Below are 27,980 nucleotides of genomic sequence, written 5' to 3' on the forward strand. Positions count from 1 at the left end.
CATACATAAATGAAAGTTGTGCTGAAAAACAATCAACAACACCCCCCCCCCCCCCCTAAAATTTGACTCATTTACAAACCATAAAAATAATTACCTACTTGATTTAATAAAAAAAAATTGCAGTTATAATTTAAAATGTAGGTAACATTTCCTTTCTCACATTTGCAGACCTTAGATGTCCCTTAGAAAACCTCTAAAACCTTAAGACTGCCAGTTATCAACTCAACTGCTATTTGGCGCAACGCGAATCGCGTCATCATTGTCGTTTAGCAAAAACGGACTTCTCGCCGAGTAGTACCGCACTGTCCACAGTCCGCACTCCGTACTACTTCACTAGCGGCTAGGACGCTAGGTAATAACTAATAAGTATTAATAATAATAATAACATTATGTATTATGTATATGGTTTTATTGCCTTATTGGTATTTAGTTTAATTTTCGTTTTTATCTCGAGTATCGGTAGGTACTCAGCAGTCGCTGCGTTATCGTGACGGCTGCGCGTGTGCCATACTGCCATGTGCGACGTGCGGCGGCGGCGACGACGACGACGACCGGTTTCTGACGTCCGTTCGCCTGGAGAGAAGGAAACGAGGAAAAAATAGAAACCATCGCCTGTGACCGTAATGCGATATAAGGCCTCCCGGGCGGCAGTGGCGGTGGTTATTGCCCGATTAAAAGCGTAACAATAATAATATATAACGACGACCGTGTTATACTATTTTACATTTCAAACCGACGCATTATGATAATACGAGTTACGACGATTTCGGGTCGTCACTCGTCTCTAGTCTATAGTCCATGCCGCCGCCACCGACCGAGTACACGCTCTTATTACAATTAATATTATTTCTATTTACATAATATTATATTATATTGTTGAACTCGCGCCCGTCAGTGTGAAAAACGGTGAACGGAATAGTATTATTTTTAAACCGTCGCCGTCGCTCGTGATTATTTTCTTCAAATTTTTCTCGCAGCTTCGTTCGCTCGCTGTCCGTCGTTTACCGTGCACGACGATTATTAATATAATAATACCTTTACAATATACACACCGTTGCATTGTCCAGTTCCGTATCGTTTTTTGTTTTCGATTCCCGGTCGCGTTTACTTTACAAACGCGCTTATGCACCACACGTATTATTATTTGTTTTACGCCTCAACTTTACTACCATCTACGCGGCGGCGCCAGTCTGTAATATTATTATTGTTACTGAACCGTAGCATCATATAATACGCACACTTGCGGCTTACTGCTGCGAAATCGGTAAGGTTTGTGCTGGTGGTTGTTGTTGTTTTTTTTTTTACAATATAATAATCATTAGTTGTAATATTATTATAAAACCAGCTAACATTAACACCGCGCGCACATAATACCATTCAACGAATAACGATTATATATTTATAGCCATATAGGTCAGCGAGCAGGGTTTGGAACTCTGAGCTACACTATTATAGAACCCTCCACTTGAGCTGTATTTAGGTATTAAGGCGTCGACGTTTGGGCAAGTGTTTAAATGTTTAATGTTTATTCCACACAAAATACTGTTTGGATGAATATAGAATAAAATAAAATCACATACCTAGGATACAATATAGCCATATTACCTATATAATTAATTTAATTTATAACGAACTCTAACTTTAAAAATATATTGCTGTTATAGTCGTATACTCGTATTATAGGTGTATAGTAATATTGTAATTTGTAATATAGTAATAATTATAGTAGCATTAGCACAGTCAAAAATTAATAAAATAAAATTACATATAATATATTATATAATAAATAATTAACAATGAACTCTAATTTTAAAAGAGATACTGGAATAATAATATTATAACACAGGCAATGTCGTTCGCATCAAAGTCCATATTATATCACACAGGTAAAAATAATTTCACTCGCTCAAACGGTATAAATTATAGTAGTCGCCCAAACCCACTGCTAATTTTTTGGTCAAAATTATTGCACTCGTCCAAACGACAGCCGCCCGTATTTTAGTAGGTACTAAGGTACTATAATAGGTATCCGTAGCTCCTACTGTTCACAATTCATATCAAGTGACACTCTTGATAGGTTCTTGTTTTATTCCGTATCTATTTATGTACATTGCAATAATAGTATTAATATTATTTAGTCGCAAAATACAAAAAATAATATTATATGCAGGGCCGGTTCAAGAGCTAGGGTAGCGAGGTATGCCCCGCGCCTTAAGTAGTATTCATTTTGTATATTATAATCTAGACCAGTGGTTTTCAAACTGGGTGCCGCGAGTATTCACTAAGTGAATACGCTTTGAAGAGCACGGTGTGCCGTGTTTAATACATGTTTGAAAGCCACTATCTAGACGTACCTATTAGTTGTGACTTGTGACGCACTACTAATAGACATCGAAGTACGGTTGGTTTGAAAACTAATGATATGTATGTAATAAACTATTAACCAGTAGGTAGTCCAGTAAGTGAAATCAGGGAGACTTATTCGTCAGACAATTTTATTTAAGCAATTATCAAGAGGCCCTAGTATTAATCGAACTACGTGCCAACGCCCAACAGCCAATTTATGTGTTTAGGAAGAGAAGCCTTTCATATCAAAAAAAATCAGCACCAGGCCCCGCGAACCCACCCTTCTACCCACACAGGAAATGTCTGTTTTGGCTATTGATAAGTAAATTATAATTCTCGGACATCGGGCCTCGTCCAAATGACTGTTTATCGAGTGTATGGGATTGTGTGTAACCTATTATATACGTAGGTAGGCATAAACATAATATAATATTATTATACCTACCTACCTATATACACATACAGGTACTTTAGGTACGCACAGAATAAGTACCTATAATATACGCGCACGCGTTCCTATCAACGCACTGTCTTATCTAATCTCGTATTATTATTTTCCGATTAAAAGGCTTGGTAATTTGGTAGGTACAGCCGTACAGGCAGTATAGGTATTAGCAGTATCATCAGCTCGTGTATCGGCGGCATTCATACGTAATAGTGTTTTCAGTGTGGTCGACCACGCGCTTTCGACATTTATTTAGATTTGTTTTTTTTTCTCATAACAGAAATGCGTTCAATAAAGAACATTTTTACAACTTGAAACTATAACGTGGTACCCAATAGTTATATGAATTTTCATTTCATTTTTTTCAAGAAATATATATAAACTCTATTAACTATTATATTTGTATATTGTCTTCACATTTTTTATAGAAAATTGGTAAGTGTTTTTTTCTCTTAAAATAATATAATATTCCTATCCAATAGCAACATTGTGCATAATGGTGTAGGTATTTATTGCCTATTTTTATACCATTAATACATATGCCATATACGCACCTACAGATATAGGTACAATAATGTAGTATAGTTCTGATTTTGTGACTTAAAATTAATACAAATATTAACCTGTTACAGCTGAATTAAAAATATGATTTTTTTGTTAATAATCGACTATTATATCTGTTGTGGAATTTCTCATAATAATATAATTTTAGTTATTAGTTTATTACTAACGCTGCCTTGGGTAGTGAAGGCGATCATAGAAGTTCCGGTAGTGGCGTAATTACGAGGGGTGATTTTGGTGTCGTATCACCCCATGGCTTTTTTTTTAAACAGACGAACCATAATTATTATTTATGGGTACTTATATAGTATTTATTTTTATAGAAACAACAAATAAAAACATAAATCCCCTATATGATAGTTGTTAAGATGATATTACTTCGTAATTAACACTAATCACTATTGCATTTTTGCATAAAAATATTGAAATAATGCAGCTTACCTCAATTTTTGGAATTTTTTTCGTAAACCTATAGCGGTATATTTCAACGAGTTAGACACAATGGTATAATCAGAATTTGTCGGTTGGACTTAGTTCCAAGGTTGTAACCCTTTAAAGTTTGCAATTTTGAGTATTTTACGCCTGCAAAGATTATTCCACGAATCTACTCGAAAAAGTACATTAAAAACCTTTATTAATCTTTAGTATGTAATTATTTATTTTCATGTATGCATCCATTTATACATGTACCTACTTACATTATACAGATTACAGATCACAATGGTTGGACTGAGGTTTTTATTATATAAACCAAATTTTCTTTTGTGGCTGGTGGGGGAGGGTAAATGTTTCAATCCCTCTTCACAAACATGACCAAATTACGCCACTGTCTCCCACCACACTAGGCCTGTTAATTGTATTGACATATTATTATTCGAATTATTATTTAAATTGAAGTTATCTATATTGTGTTACCTATTTTTAGTTCGAATGAAATAGAATTTTTTTTGTCGGTTTTCCAGTTTTTACAAAGTTATTTTCGTAAAACTTCCAATAAATACTGTATATTTGTCATTTCTTTAAGAATAGTATACTTTCAGTTCAATAATATATTTATTAAATTAATAAACCTATGCAATAATCCTAGTTCAATAATTAATAGGTTAATTAAAATTTAAAAAAGTACCTAATTAAAAATGTATAAATAGGTAGGTATATAAAATAGATTCAGTTTAATGAAAATACTATGATTTAAATGGAGTTTGATACGTTAAATAGATGTATTTCTATACTTTAAGCAAAACAACTGCCAACATTTTTATTTTCGATTTAAAAAAGACGGTGATCAGGCGGTGGTCGCACTAGTGCATTACCCGCGGCCCAGCAATGAAAAAACGATGGGTAGCCCCAGCGATCACCATATGCCTCAGTGTCTCAGTATAAATAATTGAACTGGGATAGTAGGATCAACGGCATTATAGTGCATTATCCGTTAACGTTAGCTATATTGGGTTAGCCGGTATAGGTATTTACTGATTCAATAATTATGTTCATGTCATTTATTTATATCAGCTATTTAGACAATTTAGTACTTTTTAAGAGCATTCAATTCCGAGCACTAAGATAGCCAATACGAATATTATATATTTTTTTTAATATATCCATGATGACTGTGTTGGTTTATGGCTCATTATGTTTTGAAATCCATTTTCTTATATACCAACCTAGGTAATAGAAACGTATAGAATGAAGGAATTATTATGTAGCATACTAGCATGTAATAATTTAATTTATTGGTCGTCAACAATAAATAATAAGAAATTAAACTGTATAAATATTATTGTTATTAATTATAATACAATGACTATTATCACTTATTTATGTTTTATTTAAAAACATTTATAACAGTTACTAACTGAATCACATTTAGTTAAATTAGAAATTTAGTCCAAAATCATACGAGTACACTGACTACATTGTACAATGTTCATTCAGATCATTCTGTAAGATCTATCTTATATAGGTAATATACTTAGTATATTAAAACACTATACTAATACTATTAGACGTAGGTACATTTTATTTTTGTAGTTAAATTATAATTAATAGCTAATAGGTAAAACGAACTATAATAATTTTAGATGGTACTACAGTAGGTCAAGAAAACTTAGATTTTTTTTCATGAATATACATTTTTCTTTTGTTTCTATACAATTTCTAAAAGTTATATTACAAAACTAAACAAATTATTGAAATAATACATTAACTGGTTATTAACTTAACTTTAAATAATGACTATTGCTGTGTAGGTACCTATAGCTATTTGTATTAAATAAATAATATGTTAATATATCGATTAATATGCAATAGATACCTAATATATAGATACCTAATATATACCTAACATCTAACTGATGTTTAACTATAAACTGTAGGTATTCATTTTTAATGTTAATTTAGAGCTTAATATATTGCTTTGTTTAGTTTAATAATTAAAAAATCCCTTTAAAATATCAATAACTAATAAGTAATAAACTTATGTTTCTTATGCTGTTTTGGTACCTATGCGATAAATGTATTTTGCATTGATTTTTTTTAGATTGTGAGCTAAGCGATGAACGTATTGATTTTACGATGTGTTCGTGTGTGTGTATACACGATAAATAGTCAAAATTCAAAATAATGCTTTGATTTTCAACTTTAAGTGTGGTTTCTACAATTGGATCTAGATGGTACTTTTGAAAAGTTATCATTATCTCATAATCTCAGTACCTATACTTATCAAAAGCGTTGGAAAAAATTCAAAAAAAAAATTAAGAAAAACAAGAATTTATACGCAAAATTAGTTATCGACAAAATCGATTTTGTTTTTTTTTTTTTTGGTGTTACTTAAAAACGGATAATTGAAGATAGATATTGGACATTTTCTTCAGGTGTTTATATTATCATTTTCTATACATAATAAGTAATAACATTTTCAAAATATTTTGACTCTTTTCAAGCTATTTTAAACATTTGAAATCTTTTCTTCTTTAATTGATGATAAAAAAAATTTTTGCTCGCTCAAAAAGTTTAAAAATTTATTACAAGGTTCCACCAAAATTTTTGATAAACCGTAAACAAGATTTTTTGTGTTTATCTCTGCCATCGGTGCACCTTTTGGAACAATAAATAAATAATGCTTTAATCTTCAACTTTGAAAGTGAAATCTCGTATCAAAATGGATCTTGTTACTTTGGCGGAGGGGGAGGGGTGTTATTTAGTAATAAAAGCCAGAACTTTTAGTTATTGTTTGGGAAAAACCAAAACAAAATTAGTGGAAAACGGGAATAATTTACGCAACACAAATTGAGACAATTGATTTTGTTATTTTGTTGTACTTTCAAAACGAAATATTTTTAATAAAATTTTCGATATATTCTATAATTTTCCAAATATTTTGGTTATTTTAGAGCTATTTATAGTGTTTTAAGATATGATGATAAGATAAGATAAGATGTTTTTTATAATTGGTGATTATAAGTTTTTTAAACTCTCAAAAAACTTAAATATTAAATATTAGGGTTTTTCTTAAATTGTTTTTACTAGAACTAAAAATAAAATAGTTAGATCCTCATAAAATCTTTTACATTTTAGTGAATTTGGATATTTTAACAAAAAAATAACTATAACTATTTTAGTTATTTTAATAAAATTCTGGATATTTTCAAAAAATATTGTTCGTAGTCATTTGAAAGTTATTGTTATTACATATATAATTATTTACTACACCTACACAATGATATTATCAACATATTAATGCAAGTATGTAACCTACCTATATATAGGCGCAACTAGGGTTAAAATTCTGGGAGGGCTACAGTCCACCTAACAAAACTATTTATTTAAAATATCCCACAGAGAGCTTATATCTAAATACATAAGGGGGGGGGGGCTAAGCCTAAATGTAACCTTCTGTTCTACATTAATACTATAATATAAAATATAAAATATCTTTAAAAATAAATTTTGTATTAGCTCAGAATCGTTTTTCGTATTCATTTATTTACGATTATATTTAAATTTAATACATCCATAATTGATAATAGTGATCTATCTAGGTATACTTGACACACTATACAGCAGAGCTACTATACCGGTTGTATATGTTTTTCCAATTAAGTAATGAAAGAATTAATGTATTCAGTATTGTATACAAAGTTGTAGTGTCTTATACACCGGTTTTATTAAAAACTAAGTTAAAAATGTTTAAGCTGGCCAATTAACGAATTTTATTTTAACAAAAATAAAGATGTTATAAAAATAAATTAAAACATGGGGTAATTTACATAATAATATAAAAACTTGTTTAAAGGGTTTCTTATAATATTATCAAAAAATACGTAGTCTTCAATTATATCTATTTTATCCATTGGATAAAATAGAGAGTTAATTGAAGTGTTTTCAATAAAAATATAGCCCAAAAAAAGTTTTATTGTGCGAAAATAAAAATACTCGTAGTTCGTACATTACTAAATGTAATCATCAGATATAGATTCTACCTTACACTTAATTTGTTTGGTAGGAAATCAGAATATTTATTTAATTTGAATAATTGAAAATATTTTATACTTAAATTTTAATTGGTAATAAATAATTATCGTGGAATATTTTATATCAATTCTAAAGCTATTTTTGTTAAAACCATTAATTCATAAATTCAACTAATATTTTTGCTGATGTTTAAATAACATCTTAGGGATATTGTCAGTATTTTCTAACTATAGTCCATAACATTAACCATAGTCATAAACAAATTATGTCTTATAGGTCATGGTCTATACTCTATAATATTATATCTATAAATTTAAAGATAAACTTATATATTATTATCATAAAACACATTATGACAATGAATATTATATATTTTGTGAATGTTAATACTAAACGATAACATGGTCGTATACCTAGTCTCCGTATTATCTATTTATATGAAAGAAACTACATTTAAAATGAACACACATTTTTTAAACGTTACATACTGTCTTGTTCCTTAACATCCGCTCTTACAAACGAACAAAATATGTACAATATAGCATATTTAGATCAGGAAAACCAATTTTGTGATCAAAACTTACTTTGAGTATTACCATTTACCTATAACAAGGGCGTCCGCAGGAATTTGTCAAGGAGAGGTCAAAATATTTTCCTTTTTACATTTTTTTAGAACATTTAAATCATCAATAATAATTATGATAATCAACCCAGAAAAAGCCAAGGGGGGGAGGTAACTGCACCTACTTGACCCCTTCTGTGGACGCCCTTGCCTATACCACAATAAATTTAGAAATGCATTCAAATAACGTAAAAAACCACGTTCAATATAAATATAAACCGGATATCTATTCGAAAGTCAATAATAAAACATGTGAGTTATAAAAACCATATTAAATTCTACCAAGTGGTGTTTTAATTAATTTGAAGTACCTACCTATATGATTATTTATTTATTAGATATCATTATTATTTTATAAATCTCTTGTTTGCATAAAACAAAATTAAAAAAATTTATGTAATTTAGATTATCAGTTTATATTTTTATCGTTTGAACTTTGGTCTATTGTCTCTGCAGTTACCTACGTCATAATTTTGTAGGTTTGTACCTTACACACAAAACATTGAAACACGTTTATGCAATTTTGTTTTACCAGTTTGAATATTTGTGCGTCAAAGTAATTCATAGTTTAAAATTAAAATACTCATTCTTATACAGATATTATAACACAATTTCAAGTAAATTAAGTAATTGCAAGTTTATTTAGTTGATAGTTCACAAGTGTTGATAAAACTGTTACTATTATTAACTATATATATTTTATTAATTTGTTGTAAATTTATAAGTTGTGATCATTCAAATATAATTTTAAAATGAAAAATTTTAATTGATCAAAACAAACCAGACAAGTCTTTTAAGTCAATATTCATATACGTACCTATATTATAGCTTAAATTAATTTATCTTGCATTCTTGCGAATTAAACATTTGTTTATTTAAGATTCTTTTGGAATAGATAAACATGTCAAAACTATTCTTTATGTAATTTTATATTTGACATACAAGATTAGTACATAAACCTAACCTAACCATAAATTATTGTATTATTAATTAATAAATAAATATATATTATATATATACAGAAATGTACAAATGCTAACAAACAATAAACATTTTTATTTTTATTTACATTTTCATCGTAGAAAAACATTATTTATACAACATATCAATGTTTGTATGATTCCTGAAATTAATTATTTTTGTTTTAATTGTATATAGTAATTTCGTAGATATGCCTATTAAACGGCAATACTTCGCCACGCAGAACGTTGCGTTTGTCCATTTAAGTATATAAAATATTATATCGTTGTGAGTTTGTGACGTGTGCGTGTTTTAGTATACAAAGTTCAAAACTGTATCTCTATTTAAAAAAAATTTTCCATAAATATACATATATATATATAGTATATACGGATGTAATGTTTACGCTGTTAAACGTTAATAGCGTCTGATAGTTCATGTTTTTTAGTGGTCAATTGGTTATTACATTTTATCAGCATATTGTATAGTCCTGGTTTGTTTCTGGTTCTCAGCTGTAGACGGCATTTTACTTATTTTATGTCAGTGATTACTGATAACTGATAAGTGTACGTTGTTTGTGTTTCCTTGTACAGTTGTAGCTTACTGCAGTCTTGCCGTGCTGTATTTTTCTTTAGCGCGTTCTATAACGTAAAAAAATCTTGAACATAACTAATTTAATTTGATACATATTATACTATTCATTGATGAAAACACATTAGTAAGTACCTACATAATAATCGATATGGATTTATTATCAACAATTATAAAATACATTACTAAGGATAACATAAATTAATTATATTTAACATAAATTTGAAGTTTCAATCAAAATTGTTAAGACCCATATAGTGAAATAGTTTGCAGTTTAGGAAATAGGTATACACACATACAATTAGTTTTCGCTGATTTAATTATTAGTCAGGCTAGCCACGAGTTTAAAATTTAGGTTTAAGCTATTTTTACCACAACTATTAACTTAGAAGAAATACTCACGTATTTTGTTGTCTCCGTCTACAAGTGCGTAACACAGCAAATTTACGTTCAGCAGTTTACGTTGATAGCTTCGTCTGTTTTCATATGAATTATTGACTTATTATTAAACGTAAAAGTAAGAACATTATCTGTGTTCACACTTGGATTTCTTACAATGTTTGAATTTTTAACCAAATTATGGGAAATTTTATTTAGCAATATTATACATACCCACAACTTCCTTCAACATTTAAATAACGAAAAAAACAGATCTCAGAAAATGTTACTTTTAAGTTTGAAAACAGGTCAATTTCATTCTAATATTAAAACTAAATACGTGAACAGCTGCAAAATGTGAATTTGCTCTTAAGTAAATATAAGGTACCTACGAATAATAGTAGCTTATACCTATGAAATGGGTTAAATTGTGTTTAAATGTAACGTTAAACATTTGTTTTTCAATATGAAAAGTAAATTAAAAAGATTATTTTATTATAATTAATTTATTTTTTACAACATAATATTTCTGTAATAGGTACCTATAGAAATTGAAAAAAATAAATGTTCGTAATTTGTGATAAAATGTTGAATATTTTTATTGCGAAAACCTAATTATTTTTAATAATGATTTTTATGTATACGGTGATTACTTTAAATGCCCACATTCATTATTTGGAAAAGTTTAATTTTTTTAAAATGTTATTTGATGTCAAACCAAAAAATCAAGAAAGTAATGACGAATAAAAATTGTAGAAGTATACTAAATTTCCATTAAATATTTTAAAATAATGAGTAACACATAAATGGATCACCTTGTACATGAAAAAAAAATTAAATATGTTTTAATAATGTATTATTATGTAATTGGACTATTTTTAATTCTATTTTGATGACTTTAAACAATTATTAACTTTTATCTAATAACCAGGAGTGTGAATTAAATGATTCTTCATAAATGTATAATTAAGAACTTATGACTATTGAAATTGATTCAATGTGTATCACAACAATATTCTAAATATTTTCATTTCACTTCACGCAACAATTATTAATACAATAGTCGATGGACTATAAAATAGTCAAGAAATTAGTTTTTTACCGGGCTCGTTTATTTCTAATCTGCTGATCACGACATTTGCCACATCGCCTTTTGACGTCAGTTTTAATAAATTGATAAAAAAAAATGCATCGATTTCATCTAATTGAATAGTAGTTGATCATAGCACATATTTCGTTTAACAGAACCAATATTGTGTTGTTACTTGTTAGATTAAATATTAGAGTGAATTCGCCTATTATCAAACTTTTTTTAATTTTTCATAAAATTGGCAATCTACATTCTGTTATACAATATAGAACAATAAGTAAAAAAGATGAATGACATTATGGTTTAAAAAAACCGATTTAAGAAGCCTTTCAGTGTAGCCACCTTATCAGTTATTACTTATTTATATGTATTTATATACCTATGTTTACAATGATATTATATAATACAAATTGGGCATTACCTAGGTTAGTAGGTCCCGACACCAATAATCAAACTCAAAGGTAAGAATATTATCTCATGCACCACTCAAGATTTTATTTATATTTTAATTTAAATTGAGTTACGAGAATTTTGAGATTGGAATATTTTACATAATAATTATGATTTTATAACTCACTTTCTGATTGAAATGTGGACCTATGAGGTTCCCTAGATAAGCTTCTTAGTTCTTACCTTTATGTTTAATAATAGGTCAATTCACTATATTAAAGATACTTTACAATACAAAATTGCAGGTTCTGTTGAACTCAAATGTATCGTGTTGTACGTTTGAAGACAGAGAAAATTCACGAGGGTCATGTGTCCTCGTAAAGCTATGTAACATGTTTCATTTCAACAGTACACATTTGATTCCCAAAAACATTAACAAAAATATAAATAGTCAATTATCAATGGGAACCAACAAACGTTTATTTCTTTTTAATTTTTTATCGAGTAATAATATGTATTAAGATTTTTGGTATTTATAGGTGTACCGTGTACGAGTTTTATAAAACTGTTAAGACGGGAATAATGATCCTGTTCTGTAGAATCAACCAAATTTGATAATTTTTTTTAAGTAATAGAGGGTAATATTCTACAAGCCGCATCGGACTACGTTTTTCAATATTTTAAACTCAAACTTTATAATATGTCTTCAAAAATACTACAATTTTAAGGGTATTTTTACAAATTTACTATAATATTATTTGAAATAAATAAAAAATTTGAGTTCGGTGCGGCCTGTAAGAAGTCTTCTTCTTTCAGATGAAAAATTAGTTATAAAAATCCGACAATTTTGTCGACAAGGCCTGAGATTTATTCCCGTGAAGTCACTTTTTTCGATATTATAATACTCCCTATTAACCCCCAATAAATAGGTATCGGGCAGTAGATGGCGAAAAAGTGTTAAAATGACAGTGGCAACTAAAATTTCAAATTTTATAAAATTGCGGAAAATTTTAAAAACTGGCACCGGGCGCTTTAAAAAGCATTTCAACAATTCTAAATATTATAAGTGAGACGGAGCACGTAGCTGTAAATTTAAATTTAAGGTATTATGATAAAATTTAAATAGTTTTAAATTTTTAATATCATTCAGTACGTCATTCAATTATGAAACTTAAACATTACCTAATTTGTGTCATTGAAAAAATTAATTTTGAAAAAATTCAAAACGCTTTGTCCCCGGACTTTACACTGTTTTAACTTTTGATTTTTAACCTGTGGATTGATATGAATGTATTTATATACCAATGTATATTCTTGATAAAACATTTTGTTATTAATAATTACATTACATAATACTATCAGAAAATTATCTATCGTGTATCTGAAAACTAAGATTAAACGCGTAGGCTTTTAATTGTATAATAACTATTATTCAATATTAATTCAGTTTGAAATTCATTAAATTTGTTAATTTTTATTTACTCGTGAAATTCAACATAAATTAATACTCTCCAAATGTGCTTTATAATTGTATAAATAATATTATTTATTAGTGTAAGATATTATATTAGATTAGATATTATTTCAGGTTTGTTGTTTTTAGGAAATAAAATAATGACATTTTGTATTATAATATGAAATTAAATTATATTTATTATACCTACCTATTATAAATTATTTATAATATATCATCAATTCATTAGTTTGGTAATTCTAATTCTAATTTGTTTTTTTTTTTTTTTACTTAAAATTGGGAATTTTTAATTTTGGAAGTCCTGGTTTACTGGCAACATAAATGTTTATGTATGGTTGTTTGCCAAATGCAGTATGTTGCCAAAGACTTGTCCTTGAACTAGGTTTTACTGACAGTACTTACTCACAATAAACGATATTGAAAATCATTTTCATCATTACAAACGTTTAAACTCATTTTTTTAATTCAACACAATTTCTTTCCAGGCATCATGACTAAGGATCAAGCAAGTAAACGTTTTTATCGCGTGGACAGTAATTATGATTTTACTGCATTTATGGATCGCGGCCAAACAGCTGCTTACGAAAACCGATGGGTTTTTGAAACAGCTTGGGAAGTCTGCAATAAAGGTTTGTTAAAATATACATCAGTAACATTACACCTATACATAATAATTATGTAAAATATTAGTATATATAATATATATTAAGTAAATAATTTATTCACAATAAAAGCTTGTAAATAATAATAATAATAATAATAAGAAGAAGAACTGTTAATTAGTGTAATGATATACTCGTATTGCCTATTTTCATATTAATTAAATTATTTTCACTTTTGCAATTATTGCTTACGGGTGGACTGATAAGTTGACAAGACTGTAATATGTAATAACCGTAACATAATAAAAACAATAACGTCATAATATAATAAACAATATATACATGATCAATACAATTATTTGTTAAATTACCTTATTGAACTTCTAGTAGCATATTGTTTACATAATAAATGATGAAAACAACTAAAATAAAAATTCTTTCATCGAATTTATGACAGTAAAATGTTTAAATGTACTATATTCCAGATGGTCTTTAGATATTTTAATTCGATAATAACTAAAATATTAAGTTATAAAAATGTACATGCCTACAAACATGATTTTTTAGTTTGAATAGATTATACAAATGGCGGATGTAACTATTTTTTTTTTTCGTGAACACATTCAGTTTATTTCGTGACTATTACGTTCATATTTAATAATATTATATATTATGCACTATAGTCAATTATTGGTTATTGTAAGTACAAAAACATGTTTGTAAACATATTTTGTAAGAAAAACACCAAAAATATGCTTTTATACCAGTTATACAGTTCTAATATAAATAATATTAATTTTTCGTTAAAATTGCTATAATTAGTCCCTGAAAATGTTATGATGCGTTTCATAATATAATTAAGGTATTTCATAAATACATTCATTTTAGCTTGACTTATTATTAATAATGATTGGCATTTTACTAAAATATTTCGACACTAATTGTTTTTAACATACCTATTTGTAGCTGTAAAAAAAAAGCATAACACATTATAACATTTTCTAATATCATTATATAATATATGATATTATGTAGGTACTTTTACAATTCAATAATACAATATCTATAACATTTTACTTTTATGCACTTCATTGTTTTAATTTGTAATATTTAATTATTCCCCTCGGAGTTTACATTACGTTCCTTATACAATTTTAAAGGAATAAATAGTAAAAAGTAAAATAAAAATAGAGATATAAATATCAAGGTACCTTATATACGCGTCTAATAAACAGTAATGTATATGTATAAACTATAAAGTAAAGCAGTCTTTTGATTAAACTATCGACTTTTATAAGACTTTATAATTCGTTGCCTCGGGATCTTAATTCATTTACAACATTCCAGACAACAATGTTTTAAATCATATTACTTATATTAGGTATGTACCCAATTTTAATTTATGTATTAGTAAATAGGTAGTAATGCTCTCACGTTAAAAACTTAATATTTATCAATACTATTAATTTATACTAAATGTTTGAATACGGTTTTTGTTATTTCAGTTGGTGGTATTTATACAGTTATCAGATCCAAGGCTTTTGTCTCAACTGAAGAAATGGGAGAACAATATTGTTTATTGGGTCCTTACAAAGAAAACTATGCTCGGACAGCTGTCGAGGAACTAGAATTCGAAGGAGGTTCTCCTTATCACACAGCAGTAACAAAAATGAGAGATCAAGGATTTAAGGTAAAACTTTCCTAAAGTGACAATTGATTTTGATGTTCATACCAGTTTTATTGTATATTTTCAACTACAAACTTGTTTGCAAATTTTTGACATTTTAATAAATATTGTCAACATTTGAATATATACAAAAAAATCGTTCCCATGTATCTCTAAATATTTTTCATCTGCTATTATTACAATTTTTGATGAATCTTGTACTTTTACATTTTCAAGTATTCTGACCCAAAAAACGATTTTTTATTGACATTTATAGAACAAAAAACTAACAAAATTTAAAATGTCTATAAATAGCTCAAAACTAGTCAAAATATTTTGAAAATTTTATCATGTATGTATATAGACAATTATAAAATAAATATTTAGTGAACATTTTATGATTATTAGTTTTTGAATTACAACAAGATAAGAATATTGTTCTATGAGAATTTATAAATTTACGAGTGAATATTCAATGTCTAATAACTTCAAACGATCGAAAAAAAATTAATTTGACTTTCCGGTGAAATTTTATTTGTTTGTTAAATATAGGAAAAATTATGGGGAACCTTGTATCAAATTTTCAAATCTTGATAAACATATAGAACATTTTTTATGAATTTCTAAATTTTATATTCATAGAGAAATGATAATTTTATCAACAATTTTATTTATTTGTACTTTTCTCTCTTGCGTTTTTTATTATTTTCTATACTGCAGTATGCACAATGACATTTTCAAAATATTAAGACTAATTATTAGCTAATAATAGCTTGAACATATTTACACAATTATATGGACACGGTACGTATATATAGGTATAACTTATTGACTTATTAATTTTTATACGTTAATAACGAAATTATAATAATTAATAATATAATATAATATACTAGCTAACCCCGTATAGTGAGGAGTGAAGGGCGAAGAAGAAGAAGAATATGCGTAATTTTACAACATATTTGATGTAGAATATTTATTATTAACTTTTTAGTTAAAATTATATTATTATTTATTTTCTTAAAATTTAAAATTTAAAAAACACTCTTTATATGACATTTTAATAAAATTACCCAATTTTATTAAATTAGTTCAATTAGTGTTTAGTGAGTATGAAATGAATAAAACTAGTTTCTTTTGAAAGAGTGAATTGAATACATTTTTTATTTAGTATTGTTATCCTAATAAAATGAATAAAAACAGTTGTTGACAGGTCGATGGTTAGTCGATGGTAGTCCACAAGTTATATTGTTTGACATTGGTTCAGCTGCTTGGAAATTAGACGAATACAAGCAAACTTTATGGGATACGTGCAACATAGGAATTCCACATTTAGATGTAGAAGCTAATGATGCCGTAATTTTGGGATATTTAATATCTGAATTTCTTTCAGAAGTAAGTACATTATGCAGCTCATTAAAATATTAAAATTTAATATATTATAATTATTTATACGTCTTATATATAAAGGAGACTCCAGCCATTAGTATTTATCTGTAAACGTGTGTTAGTGTTTTTTGAATATAAAAACTCTACGTAGAGTTCCTTCAAGGCTTGTAAATCATTTATGATGCATTACAACCCCCACACCCCAATAGCCTCAAAGGCTATTTGCGTCTATGCATATAAGTGCAATGTAGATACGTAATATGTTTAAGTTTAACCCTTTTTGTGTATATTTTCTAAAACCTAGAAAAGGGCAAACGTACAGTTATATCAAGTACACATATAGTTATGGATCGAAAATTATTTAAATACATTTTTGCATTTTCAGTTCCGTGTGGCAGCAGCAGCATACATTGATTCAACGCCATTGGTTGTTGCTCATTTTCACGAATGGCAAGCTGGCATAGGGTTGATAGCATTACGTACAAAAAAAGAACCAATCGCTACAGTATTTACAACTCACGCCACATTATTAGGTCGATACCTCTGTGCTGGAAATACTGACTTTTACAATAATTTAGAAAAAGTATGTTTAATTTTTTTACATTATGTTTAGTGTACTTGCTTTGAACAAATTTATTCTTATACCTATATAATTAATGCGCTTAAATAAGTTCAAATATATCCTCTTATTTTTTCCATACAAATATTTCAAGTGGTTCTTGGTCACTTTGTACGGTCGGACATTAAAAGTGCAAACGTGGACACTTTGTACTTATACAATCGGGTAAAAATTAAAGTTGAAAAACGTGGGCACCTATTGTACGGTCAGGTAAAACTTTAGATTGTAGAACGCGGACACTTTGTACTACTATAGACAAATAACAAATTATATAAACATAAACTAAAGGTATAGGTATAATATTAAAAGGCCTGATGTCATGACCAATTTTATTAAAAATGTTATAAGTTTAAATATTATTTGGTATAGATACCTAATTTTGTAATATAAATATAATTATAATTTATAGCGCTAATTATGTTCGGTTGTTACCAGCTAACCTGTACATTTAAAAAGCTTGATTATTTCGGCTTGTTTATATACTATATTTATAAAATATTTAAATAACTTTTAAATATGAAATAAATAAAATAATGTTTAAATCTAGTCAAACTGTATAACATTAATCATTATATATATACATTTCATATATGTACTTATATTTACTTAATAATATATACTTAAATACTTATGTGAATAATTATAGTTCAAAGTTCTGAAATGAAAGTTTTTACCTGCAGATCGTACAAAGTGTTTGCGTTATACATTTTAAAGAACGGAACATATAAAAAGTGACCGTTAACCATATGAAACCCAAAGTTAATCGTTATTCTTTAGTGAGTTAACACTTAAATTTGATGTAACTACCATTAAACTTATACTCTTAAAAGTACAAAAATTATAAAAATATTATTTATTGGTAAATTTTAATTTTTTATACATAATTTTTAAAATAACTAACAAAAATAAATAGCTTTAAAAATGTCCCTTGAATGAAATTATTCTACTACCTAAGTATTTGAAAAATACGAACTCTCAAAATGAATGTTTATATACCTATTTAAAGTTATGCATTTTTTAATTTTACAGTGAAACTTCCACATTACTAAGTATTATGGGCAACCAAAAAATCATGTTATAGAAAATTAAGTAAAATAGCATTAAACAATTTTTACTAATTTGGTTTAGTTCTCAAAATTTGTTAAATGGAAGTTCGTTATATCGAAGTTTCATTGTGTTATCATTTCTTATTAAATACCACTTATAAGTATCGGTACTTGAAAAATTTTCAACTTTAAAATATGCTTTTAAAACTAAAAAATCACCATTCACGTACTATAGTTTTGATATTTTTTTGTTATGTCATGGAACATTGGAACTAATTTATAGCTTACTTAGTAATAGGTACCTATTGCTAGTAACCCACAAACACATACAAATGCAACAGTTTTTGAGTCTACATTTATGTTTTATACCTAAAGTCTTCCATACATTTTTACTGTATATTTCTTATTAAAATGTATATAGTAGACGTATCACATATGCGCATAAAACAATTTTATGGTTAAATTTAAATATAAAATATAAAACACAATAATTATACAATAATTTATTATACCTATACATAATATATATTATATTTCAAGAGCGTCAGTGTACATCATATACATTCATATAATATAGGTATATGGAGTGTGATTGCAATATTTTCAATAGTTTTGATTAATTTTCAAAAAAAACTGTATTTACAACAAAGTTTTATTTTTTAGTTCAATCTAGATGAAGAAGCTGGTAAAAGACAAATTTATCACCGTTATTGTATGGAACGAGCTGCAGCACATGTTGCACACGTTTTTACCACAGTATCTGATATTACCGGAAAAGAATCCGAGTACTTACTCTCCCGGAAGCCTGATATTATAACTCCCAACGGGTTAAACGTTGTCAAATTTTCAGCATTACATGAATTTCAAAATCTTCATTCGCTGTCTAAAGAGAAGATTCACGATTTCGTCCGTGGCCATTTCCATGGGTACCTATTATAAAAATAATACATTTATATTTATTATTTACCATTAGTATAAACTATAAATAGTAGTGTATTTTATAAATATATATTGTTAATGTTGAACCTGAGATAATATCATAAGGACAATAATAATTAATAATATCACAAAACTGTTAGTACCTACATTAGCAGTTGGGTGTGAAATAATTGGGGAAGGTATGCCGTACATCTCTGTAGAATTATTCAATTAAAAAATTACAATATGTATTAAAAATTACATTGCGTTCAAAAAAATGTATCGAAATATAATACTGTAATTTCCTACAGTGAAACAAATTTATAAGAAAATCAAAAAATATTTTGATAAAATAACCAATTAGATCCGTAAATTTGATAAACGATAAATACTAAACAAAATACGACCTATACCTTATATTTATCTATGACTTGTATTTTGTTATACATTTATATAAAATATTAAATGATTAACACGTTATACTCGATAGATAGATACATACATAATTATAACGATGATATTTTATCTTTGAAAAAATTAGTAATAAATCGGGTTTCGGGCTGTAAATTAAGTGCATTAAATTTAAAACCCCTTTAAAAATGTCTTATAAATACACTAACATCTCAAAAATCTAGTATAAAATGCACTATTGAACTATAATATTTCAATTTTAATATTACAATATAAAATCTTTTAAATTAAAGATATTTTTATTATTTTTATTTTTATTAAGTAGGTGTGGCGTGCGTAGACAAAACTTGTAAAATATTTATAAGACAAAAATTTAAAAATAATTCATATTATAATGCGTGTAAAAAGTTTCAACTGACGAAAAGACATGAAAATGAAAAGAAAAGTTTCAAAATGTAATTTATTAGTAAAAAGTTCAAACTTTGTGTTAAAGTAAAAACAAATAATTTGTCTACAAATTCACTGCCCGACTAATAAGTAATAACTATTAAAGTATTATCTAATAATATAATATTTGGATTACTGGGGACTTGGATTTACGTGTAATCACTACCGGGCTTAACCGACAAATAAATAAATAATTTAATCACCGCATTTTCATTCGAATTTATTATAATATGTTTGGTTTTCATATGCTAAAATGCTAAACACACTGATTTATCTTTATAACAGACATTATAATTTCGATCTGGAGAAGACGTTATATTTCTTTACGGCTGGTAGATATGAATTTTCTAACAAAGGAGCAGACATATTTATCGAAGCGTTAGCTCGTTTAAATCATTATTTGAAAGTAAGTCAATAAACAATAGTCGGTATATCACTGATCATATTTAACCAATGAGAAACAAAAAATGATTTTCAATTACAGAATGCCAATTCAGATATGACTGTCGTAGCATTCCTTATATTTCCCGCACGAACGGATAACTTCAACGTGGAAAGTCTCCGTGGCCATGCGGTTACCAAAAGCTTACGAGACACTATACTAGAAATACAAACGAAAATCGGCCGAAGGATTTACGAAATTTGTCTAAGGTTAGTGTCAATAACGACATAATTTATGCGCGAAATACGATGTATTATAATTCTAACTCATGTAATGTTCTGTCCGGATTTGTTTTACAGGGGACGAATGCCTGTCGAAGAAGAGTTGTTGAACAAAGAAGACACCGTCAGGTTGAAACGGTGTCTGTACGCTTTACAGAGGGACGACTTGCCACCGGTAACCACTCATAACGTAGTGAATGATTGGTGCGATCCCGTACTGAACACGATACGGAGATGTAAGCTGTTCAACACCACAGCCGACAAAGTTAAAGTAAGTTATATAGGTACCTAATTTATGACTGATGTTCAAATGATGACAATTTTCAACGGTGGAAAATATTGATTCTGTACCAAAAATATAAATTATTTGGTTTTCAATAAAGACAGGAATCACCCACTACAGAAACAATAACAATTTTTTTGTCGCATTGAGACTTGAGGGCTGAGAGTATACCCATGGTTTTTAAAAAATAATTTTTAGAATATACACTATACAGCGTATACAAAGTATACCTAGTGATGTTAAAATGCGTAATTTTTTTTTTGTCTATTACCCTATAGAACCCTGAAGTAGGTAAACTTTTAACCATTGGAAATTGAACATAGGTGATAAACACTATTGTATATTTATAACTAACAACCCAATTTCAAAATGGCTTAATAATTTCAAAGAACATTTTAAAAACCACCATAACACAAGAATTATTATAACTATATATAGTAACTAGAAATAATGAAGTTACAATTCATACCTAGTAAATTTTATTCTTAATATCAAATTAATATTCTAATAATATTAACTAATATTTTATTTTTTTAATATAGGTACAATTTGTGTAAAATAATTTTATACCATGTGTACCTATATCTATACCTATATCTCATAGTATAATATAAACTCATACATCTCTAAGTATAGTACCCTATGGGAACACCATTTTACCTCCATTGTATATTGTGCCATAACCACCTCTATCAACATTCTGTGCACCGGAACAAGCCCGGATTGAGGATTAATTGGGCCCCGGGACACCTTACATTTTAGTGGGCCCTCTTTCAACTTTAACTTCAAAATAATTGAATCATTACATATTAACGACTTTATATCATTGTATAATTTTTTTCCATACAAAAAATATACAGGGTGTATCATATGTCATTGTATGCTGTTTTTTTTTTAACAATTATGAAAAGATGATATGGAATTTCGTTAAAACAAAAAAAGACGTGTTTCTTTATTTTTAATAGGCAATTTTCTTACAATTTCAAAGTTTTTAAACACGCAGTTGTACCAATAATAAAATCAACTTTATTTTTTCAAATAGTAACCACTTTATTTTTTGATGGATTCTGGTAAAACTTTTTTTCTGAATATTTTGACAGTCAAAATTTGACATAATTTAATGATCAATTTTGGTTCGCTAGGTCATTAACTATGGTCCTCTAAAGTTTAGTTTAATATGCATTAATACTTATAACTGAAATACCTAATTTACAAGAGCTAAATATTTTTTTCTTATAACTACCTTTTGTATACTTAAATAGTTCAATCTGTAAACTAAAACGCTCAAAAAAAAAAAAAAAATAAAAAAATATAACAACATTTTTGGCAAACATAGTTCATTATTTATAGTAATTTTTCGTGGTATAAAATGGAGAAAGATTTTATTTTATAACTAAATAATTAAATTATATATAATTAAATTTAATAATTGACCTACTATACCTACCTACTTAAATAATATTTTTTTTTTGAAAACTGTATTGGACGCGTTAAAAAAAATATATTTTGGGGATAAAGATGGGCCCCGGGATCCGCCCCCCATAATCCGGACTTGCACCGAAATAAACAAAAAGCTCATGTTATATTCGTCGTGTATGGTTTTATAGATTGTGTTCCACCCGGAATTTTTGTCCTCGACTAACCCACTGTTTGGATTGGACTATGAGGAATTCGTGCGCGGTTGTCACTTGGGAGTATTTCCCAGCTACTACGAACCTTGGGGATACACCCCAGCCGAATGCACGGTCATGGGAATCCCGTCAATTACTACAAACTTGTCGGGTAACTACTATTATTGTCATTATTATTAAAAATTGTTAATATTGTAAGATTATTATTAAAAAAAATTGTTTTGTAACCTTGGTCCATTTTTGCTTGGATTATATTTGATTCATTTTTTTTTCGAAAAATGTCGGTAAAAAATGATTTGGTTGGTCAAAAAGCTTAAAAATGTAATACAAGATTAGTACAAGGTTCTCATAAGTTTTTATCATAGCTATTTATAAATATTAACGATACATAGTCACGATTATTATTTTTATAAGTGTTTAAAGTTCGAATGTTGTCAAAACCATAATATTAATTTGTAGTTAAAAATTTATAAAATATTCAATTTGTACAGCTAAAGCTTCAAGATTTAAAAAATCCCTCATATAAGTACCTAGTTCTTACTGTAGCAAAAAAAAAAAAATCACTGATCATTTTAGGAAAATAGTTATGCAAATACAATGTTTTTTTGCAAAAATGAATTCAACCTACACATATTATTAGTTATTAGGTACCTACTAAAAGCAATGTTAATACAATACCAAATATCCTAGGAAATAACCTGACACACCGTTTTCGACCAGAATCAATTGTTATAAACAATGATATATCTTTGAATTCAAATTAAACACATTACTGTGGCACATTCGACACTGTACATCAGAGTAGTACCCACGATATACAATAGCTTTATAATACTTTAATACCTATAGGTATGATTTTTACGAAGTATTTTGTTTATTATAACTATGGAACGGACTTAAGTGTAATAAAAAATCAAAATATATACATACATATATGTCTACTTATTTTTATCGAAATATTTATAACAAAATTTGGCGACGATTTGGTCGCGAAATATTTTTGTACTCACTGAAACGTTCCACATCAACTGATGTAATGGGGACATACTTCATTTTGGCTTCATAAAGTGGTGCGGGTTCAACGTCCAATGATTCTGTGGGATTTAGTCCTATTTATGTATGTCTCTAATTATTTTCATATTTTTAGTCCATGATTTTTCTCACATTTTTTTAAACTAAATTAATATTTTCTATGTGTCCTTGTGATTTTTCTAGTTTATTTTGTGCTTCTTCAACAGTGCATACGCTTTCTGACAAGGGTGTATTTCTAGTTTTCCAGGTGTATTGTAACAAAAAACTAAAAATCACAGGCCCAATGTACCTAAGTTAAACTATTTTCAACCTTCTTTTTATAATGCTATTTGTAGGTATCTATAGTTAATTTTGGCTTTTGAGTGAAAAGGCAAATAATATTGTGTGTCATTATAACCGGAACATGGCGTATTAAGTTTTAATTTATATTATTATATGAATTAAATAATATCTGTGGATATTACCTGGTGTTTGCATATTATTATTACTAATCCGACATAAAAATGTAGGAACCTAAATCATGGTACCTACCTACCCAATCTGTGGAAATAGCATGCACCCCAATATATTATAATTTATAAGATAATATAATATGGATCGTATACGTATATAATATTATGTTAGTTGAATTATAATTTTGCGATTTTCAGGTTTCGGTTGTTTTATGGCCCAGCACATCGCTGATCCTTTAAGTTATGGAATTTACATCGTGGACCGTCAAAACATCAGCATCGAAGAATCTGTCAGACAACTCGCGCAGTATATGTACGATTTTGCGAGAATGAGCCGTAGACAACGAGTGATCCAGCGAAACCGTACAGAACGGTTAAGCGATTTGCTCGATTGGCGTAATTTGGGTATTGTAAGTGTACATTGTAAAACTATTACAATTATTTCGTTAGGCGATTCGATTTCGGCTGTGCTTTCTACCAAAACAATCCTATTTTATGCCAACTGTGCCGCCTATCCTGGTCATCGGATAAAACTTCTGAAAACATATTCGAATCCATCATAAAGTTAACTTGAAAACGTCTTCCATTTTTTTGAACTGAACTTAACTTAAGCCCTTAATCCTTTGAAATTAGATTATTAAATTTTGAACATAAATAATTTTAAAATGTTACTAATATTGAAGTGGAAAAATCAATTTAAAAATATAAGAAAGTTGGTCTTAAAGGGGCTGGAGCGTGATTCATTTTCGGTCGAAAACATAGCTCATGACTTCAATTACTACGCCCAATATAATGTTCTGATAAAAATTTTAAAAGAAGATTTGAATTCGTCACTGAATTATCTATGCTTTGTCAATTTCATTTTTCTGATTTAAATTTTTTTTTATTTAGAAATATACTAACAAAAAGAGTAAAAATAGATCATTTTCATAATTCAAATTTAAATACATTGATATAGAATATGAAAAATGTACGATAGTCAAAGCATAGTAAATTTAGTGGATAATAATTCAAATCTGCTTTCAGAATTTAAATAGGAACATCAAGCGTAGGGATTGAAGTCACTGATAGTATTTTTTTGAAAAAAAAATGTTTGTAATTGTATAAAGTAATATGTGGTGACATGTGCATGTGTGTAGGTAAAATGACAGACATACATAATATCCGGTCACTATGATGCCCCTACAATGTGATCGGTACTACGGAATTACACACACTTATGTTCATTTACTTTCACATTCACAAGACCCATATAACTTAATATAAAATATAAAATGCCTAGTTTTTACTCCTTAGAATGGATTACGCTCCAGCCCCCTTAAATAAATTTCACGACGAGTTCAATTAGGTAACCTAATAATATGTTTTTAGACATTATATCGGATTAATAGAGTGGTCAATACAATCGGCAAAAAATTGATACTTTTCGCCAAAATAAATAAAAACAATTAATATTCGTGTAGTGCAATATTTATTTATTTAAAATTTTAAACTTGTTGGACAGAAGCTTATTTAAGATATAGAACAGAATTTTGTATTTACAATTATAGCAATAATAAACACGAAATTGACATGTGGCGTGCATTCGAGGGAGCGTTCCACTAATTCTTTTAAGTTGGGTTTTCATTAGAGCCCGAACGCGAACAAATGCTACCGAACGAACCGCAATATGTCCGTTTGTCTAGCACTAAAGTTCGCTCCAAAGGCAGTCTGAACAAAGCTACCGTCCAGTAGCATACATAGACAAGTGTACTATACTGGTACCACCTACGGGATATTCGCTTGCATTCGTTCGTGTCCGGGCTCTAATGTTAACTCACCTTTGCGCAGTCCACTAATATTCACTTCGCACACATTAACGCAACCCGCAAGCACGCGCATCAAAATTTGCCTATACTGAACTCCTTAAAAAGTAAAAACGGTCGTCGGCAGTGTAATCGAACCTCCCCGTATCTAATACAAAATCGGTTCGCAAATTACGACGATAAACGCTTAGGCTAATATGTTGACACTTGACGTTAATAATCACATTGGTTTGCAGTATTATCGTCAGGCCAGGTTGAAGGCATTATGTCAAGTGTTCCCGGATATGTTTGATAAAGAAACAGAAACGTTATGCATCACAGAAGCATCGAGACGTCGATACAACTATCCTCGTCCTTATTCTGAACCACCGTCACCATCGAGTAGCCGACCGACCACACCTGGAGCTTCACTACACGGTTCAGATGACGAAGATATTGATGATGAGCGTGAGGTAACGAAAAATTGTTATTCGAGATGAACGGTGTTCCTTTTGTTTTTTGTGGAATCTTTATTTAGTGGACAAACATGATTAATCATATATATAGCAGAAAATAAAACTAACCCATTATTATAAGTAGGGCCCGGATGTTAATGCCCTAAAAAAACTATGAAAATGATCTTAAAAAAAATGGATTTATGACAAAAAAAACACTAATCCCCCAAATTTTATATTCATATTTTAACCAAAACTATTGTCGTCAGTACTAAGTATCACAGTTAATAGCACGGTGTGTATCAATAAAGATTAGAAAAGTATTAGAATTTAAACTGATGACCACCTAGTATCTATATTATAAATTGGTTATTATAGCCGTCGGCTGCGACTTCGATTAGGCCATGGGCGGTATTTTTCTTCGGACAAGTCACGGTGTCCGGAGAACAAGTGTCGCCATCCCCCACCCGAGCATGGCAGATACCTACGGGTGCCCAATCAAAAATTCTGCCAAACTAAACACATACGTGTTCCTCCCCCTACCGACTTAATAACCTACAGTTAAAACCAAAAAATAGCTAATGGCCTCAGGATCAATAAAAAAAAAAAAAGTAAAAAAATGCCATATACCTTCAAAAAACGACCATAAGTCACAAAAATAATCTAAAAACGAAGTAATGCATAACTTTAGAAAATAAAAACAAGTTATATAGATTTGTATGTTATTGAAAAAGGTTTTAAACTAGAAAAGCATCGTCTATGATGTTTCAAAAATAGATGCAACCCAGGCCCTAATTACAAGGTTTTCATTGTTAGTGGATAGTTTAACTGTATTCTAATCTACGCATTTTTTTTATTTTTTCAGCTTGCGGAGCTTTCGGAACATAAAAGTTATTAACTATACCTACATAGTTTGTTGCTGTAATAAATATTAAATATTATATTTAACAAATAACATAATACTTCTGAAAAATGTATTTTAAATTTTCTATGTGTAAAAAAAATTAGTTGTTTTTACTAAAAATACATATATTTTAATGAGAGTCTATGTCACAATATTTTTTTTTTCGTTTATGAAAAAAATAGAAAAATATAATTAATTGATTTAATATAAAAAAAAAAAAAAAATAGTAAAATAGTATTTTTTTCTGATATGAAAATCAGCAATAATGTATAAGTACATACATACAATAAGTCTTTAATAATGTATCTTAAATAATTATCATTAGTTGTTATGGCAATGCTCAGGTCA

The 27,980-nt window shown here is 28.3% G+C and overlaps 1 protein-coding gene across 4 annotated transcripts; it reads left to right on the plus strand.

Annotated features, from left to right (window-relative positions):
* The first annotated feature begins 776 nt into the window (after nucleotides 1–776).
* LOC132932668 (glycogen [starch] synthase) lies at nucleotides 777–27,771 on the plus strand. 4 transcript variants are annotated; one of them, XM_060999165.1, is made up of 13 exons: nucleotides 777–1,264; nucleotides 13,816–13,959; nucleotides 15,438–15,622; nucleotides 16,802–16,993; nucleotides 17,373–17,570; nucleotides 19,316–19,578; nucleotides 20,714–20,834; nucleotides 20,913–21,079; nucleotides 21,170–21,362; nucleotides 22,982–23,156; nucleotides 24,688–24,899; nucleotides 26,531–26,746; nucleotides 27,594–27,771. In XM_060999165.1, the coding sequence occupies exons 2-13, from the start codon at nucleotides 13,821–13,823 to the stop codon at nucleotides 27,624–27,626; spliced, it is 2,094 nt and encodes a 697-aa protein (XP_060855148.1). In that variant the 5' UTR covers nucleotides 777–1,264; nucleotides 13,816–13,820; the 3' UTR covers nucleotides 27,627–27,771. The 4 variants fall into 4 exon arrangements, with proteins under 4 accessions (XP_060855148.1, XP_060855048.1, XP_060855094.1 ...); XM_060999065.1 differs by lacking the exon at nucleotides 777–1,264 and adding an exon at nucleotides 2,955–3,226; XM_060999111.1 differs by lacking the exon at nucleotides 777–1,264 and adding an exon at nucleotides 9,941–10,125.
* The last annotated feature ends 209 nt before the right edge of the window (nucleotides 27,772–27,980 follow it).

Source organism: Metopolophium dirhodum, chromosome 1 (assembly GCF_019925205.1).
Source record: "Metopolophium dirhodum isolate CAU chromosome 1, ASM1992520v1, whole genome shotgun sequence".
In the NCBI taxonomy this organism is placed as follows: Eukaryota; Metazoa; Arthropoda; class Insecta; order Hemiptera; family Aphididae; genus Metopolophium; species Metopolophium dirhodum.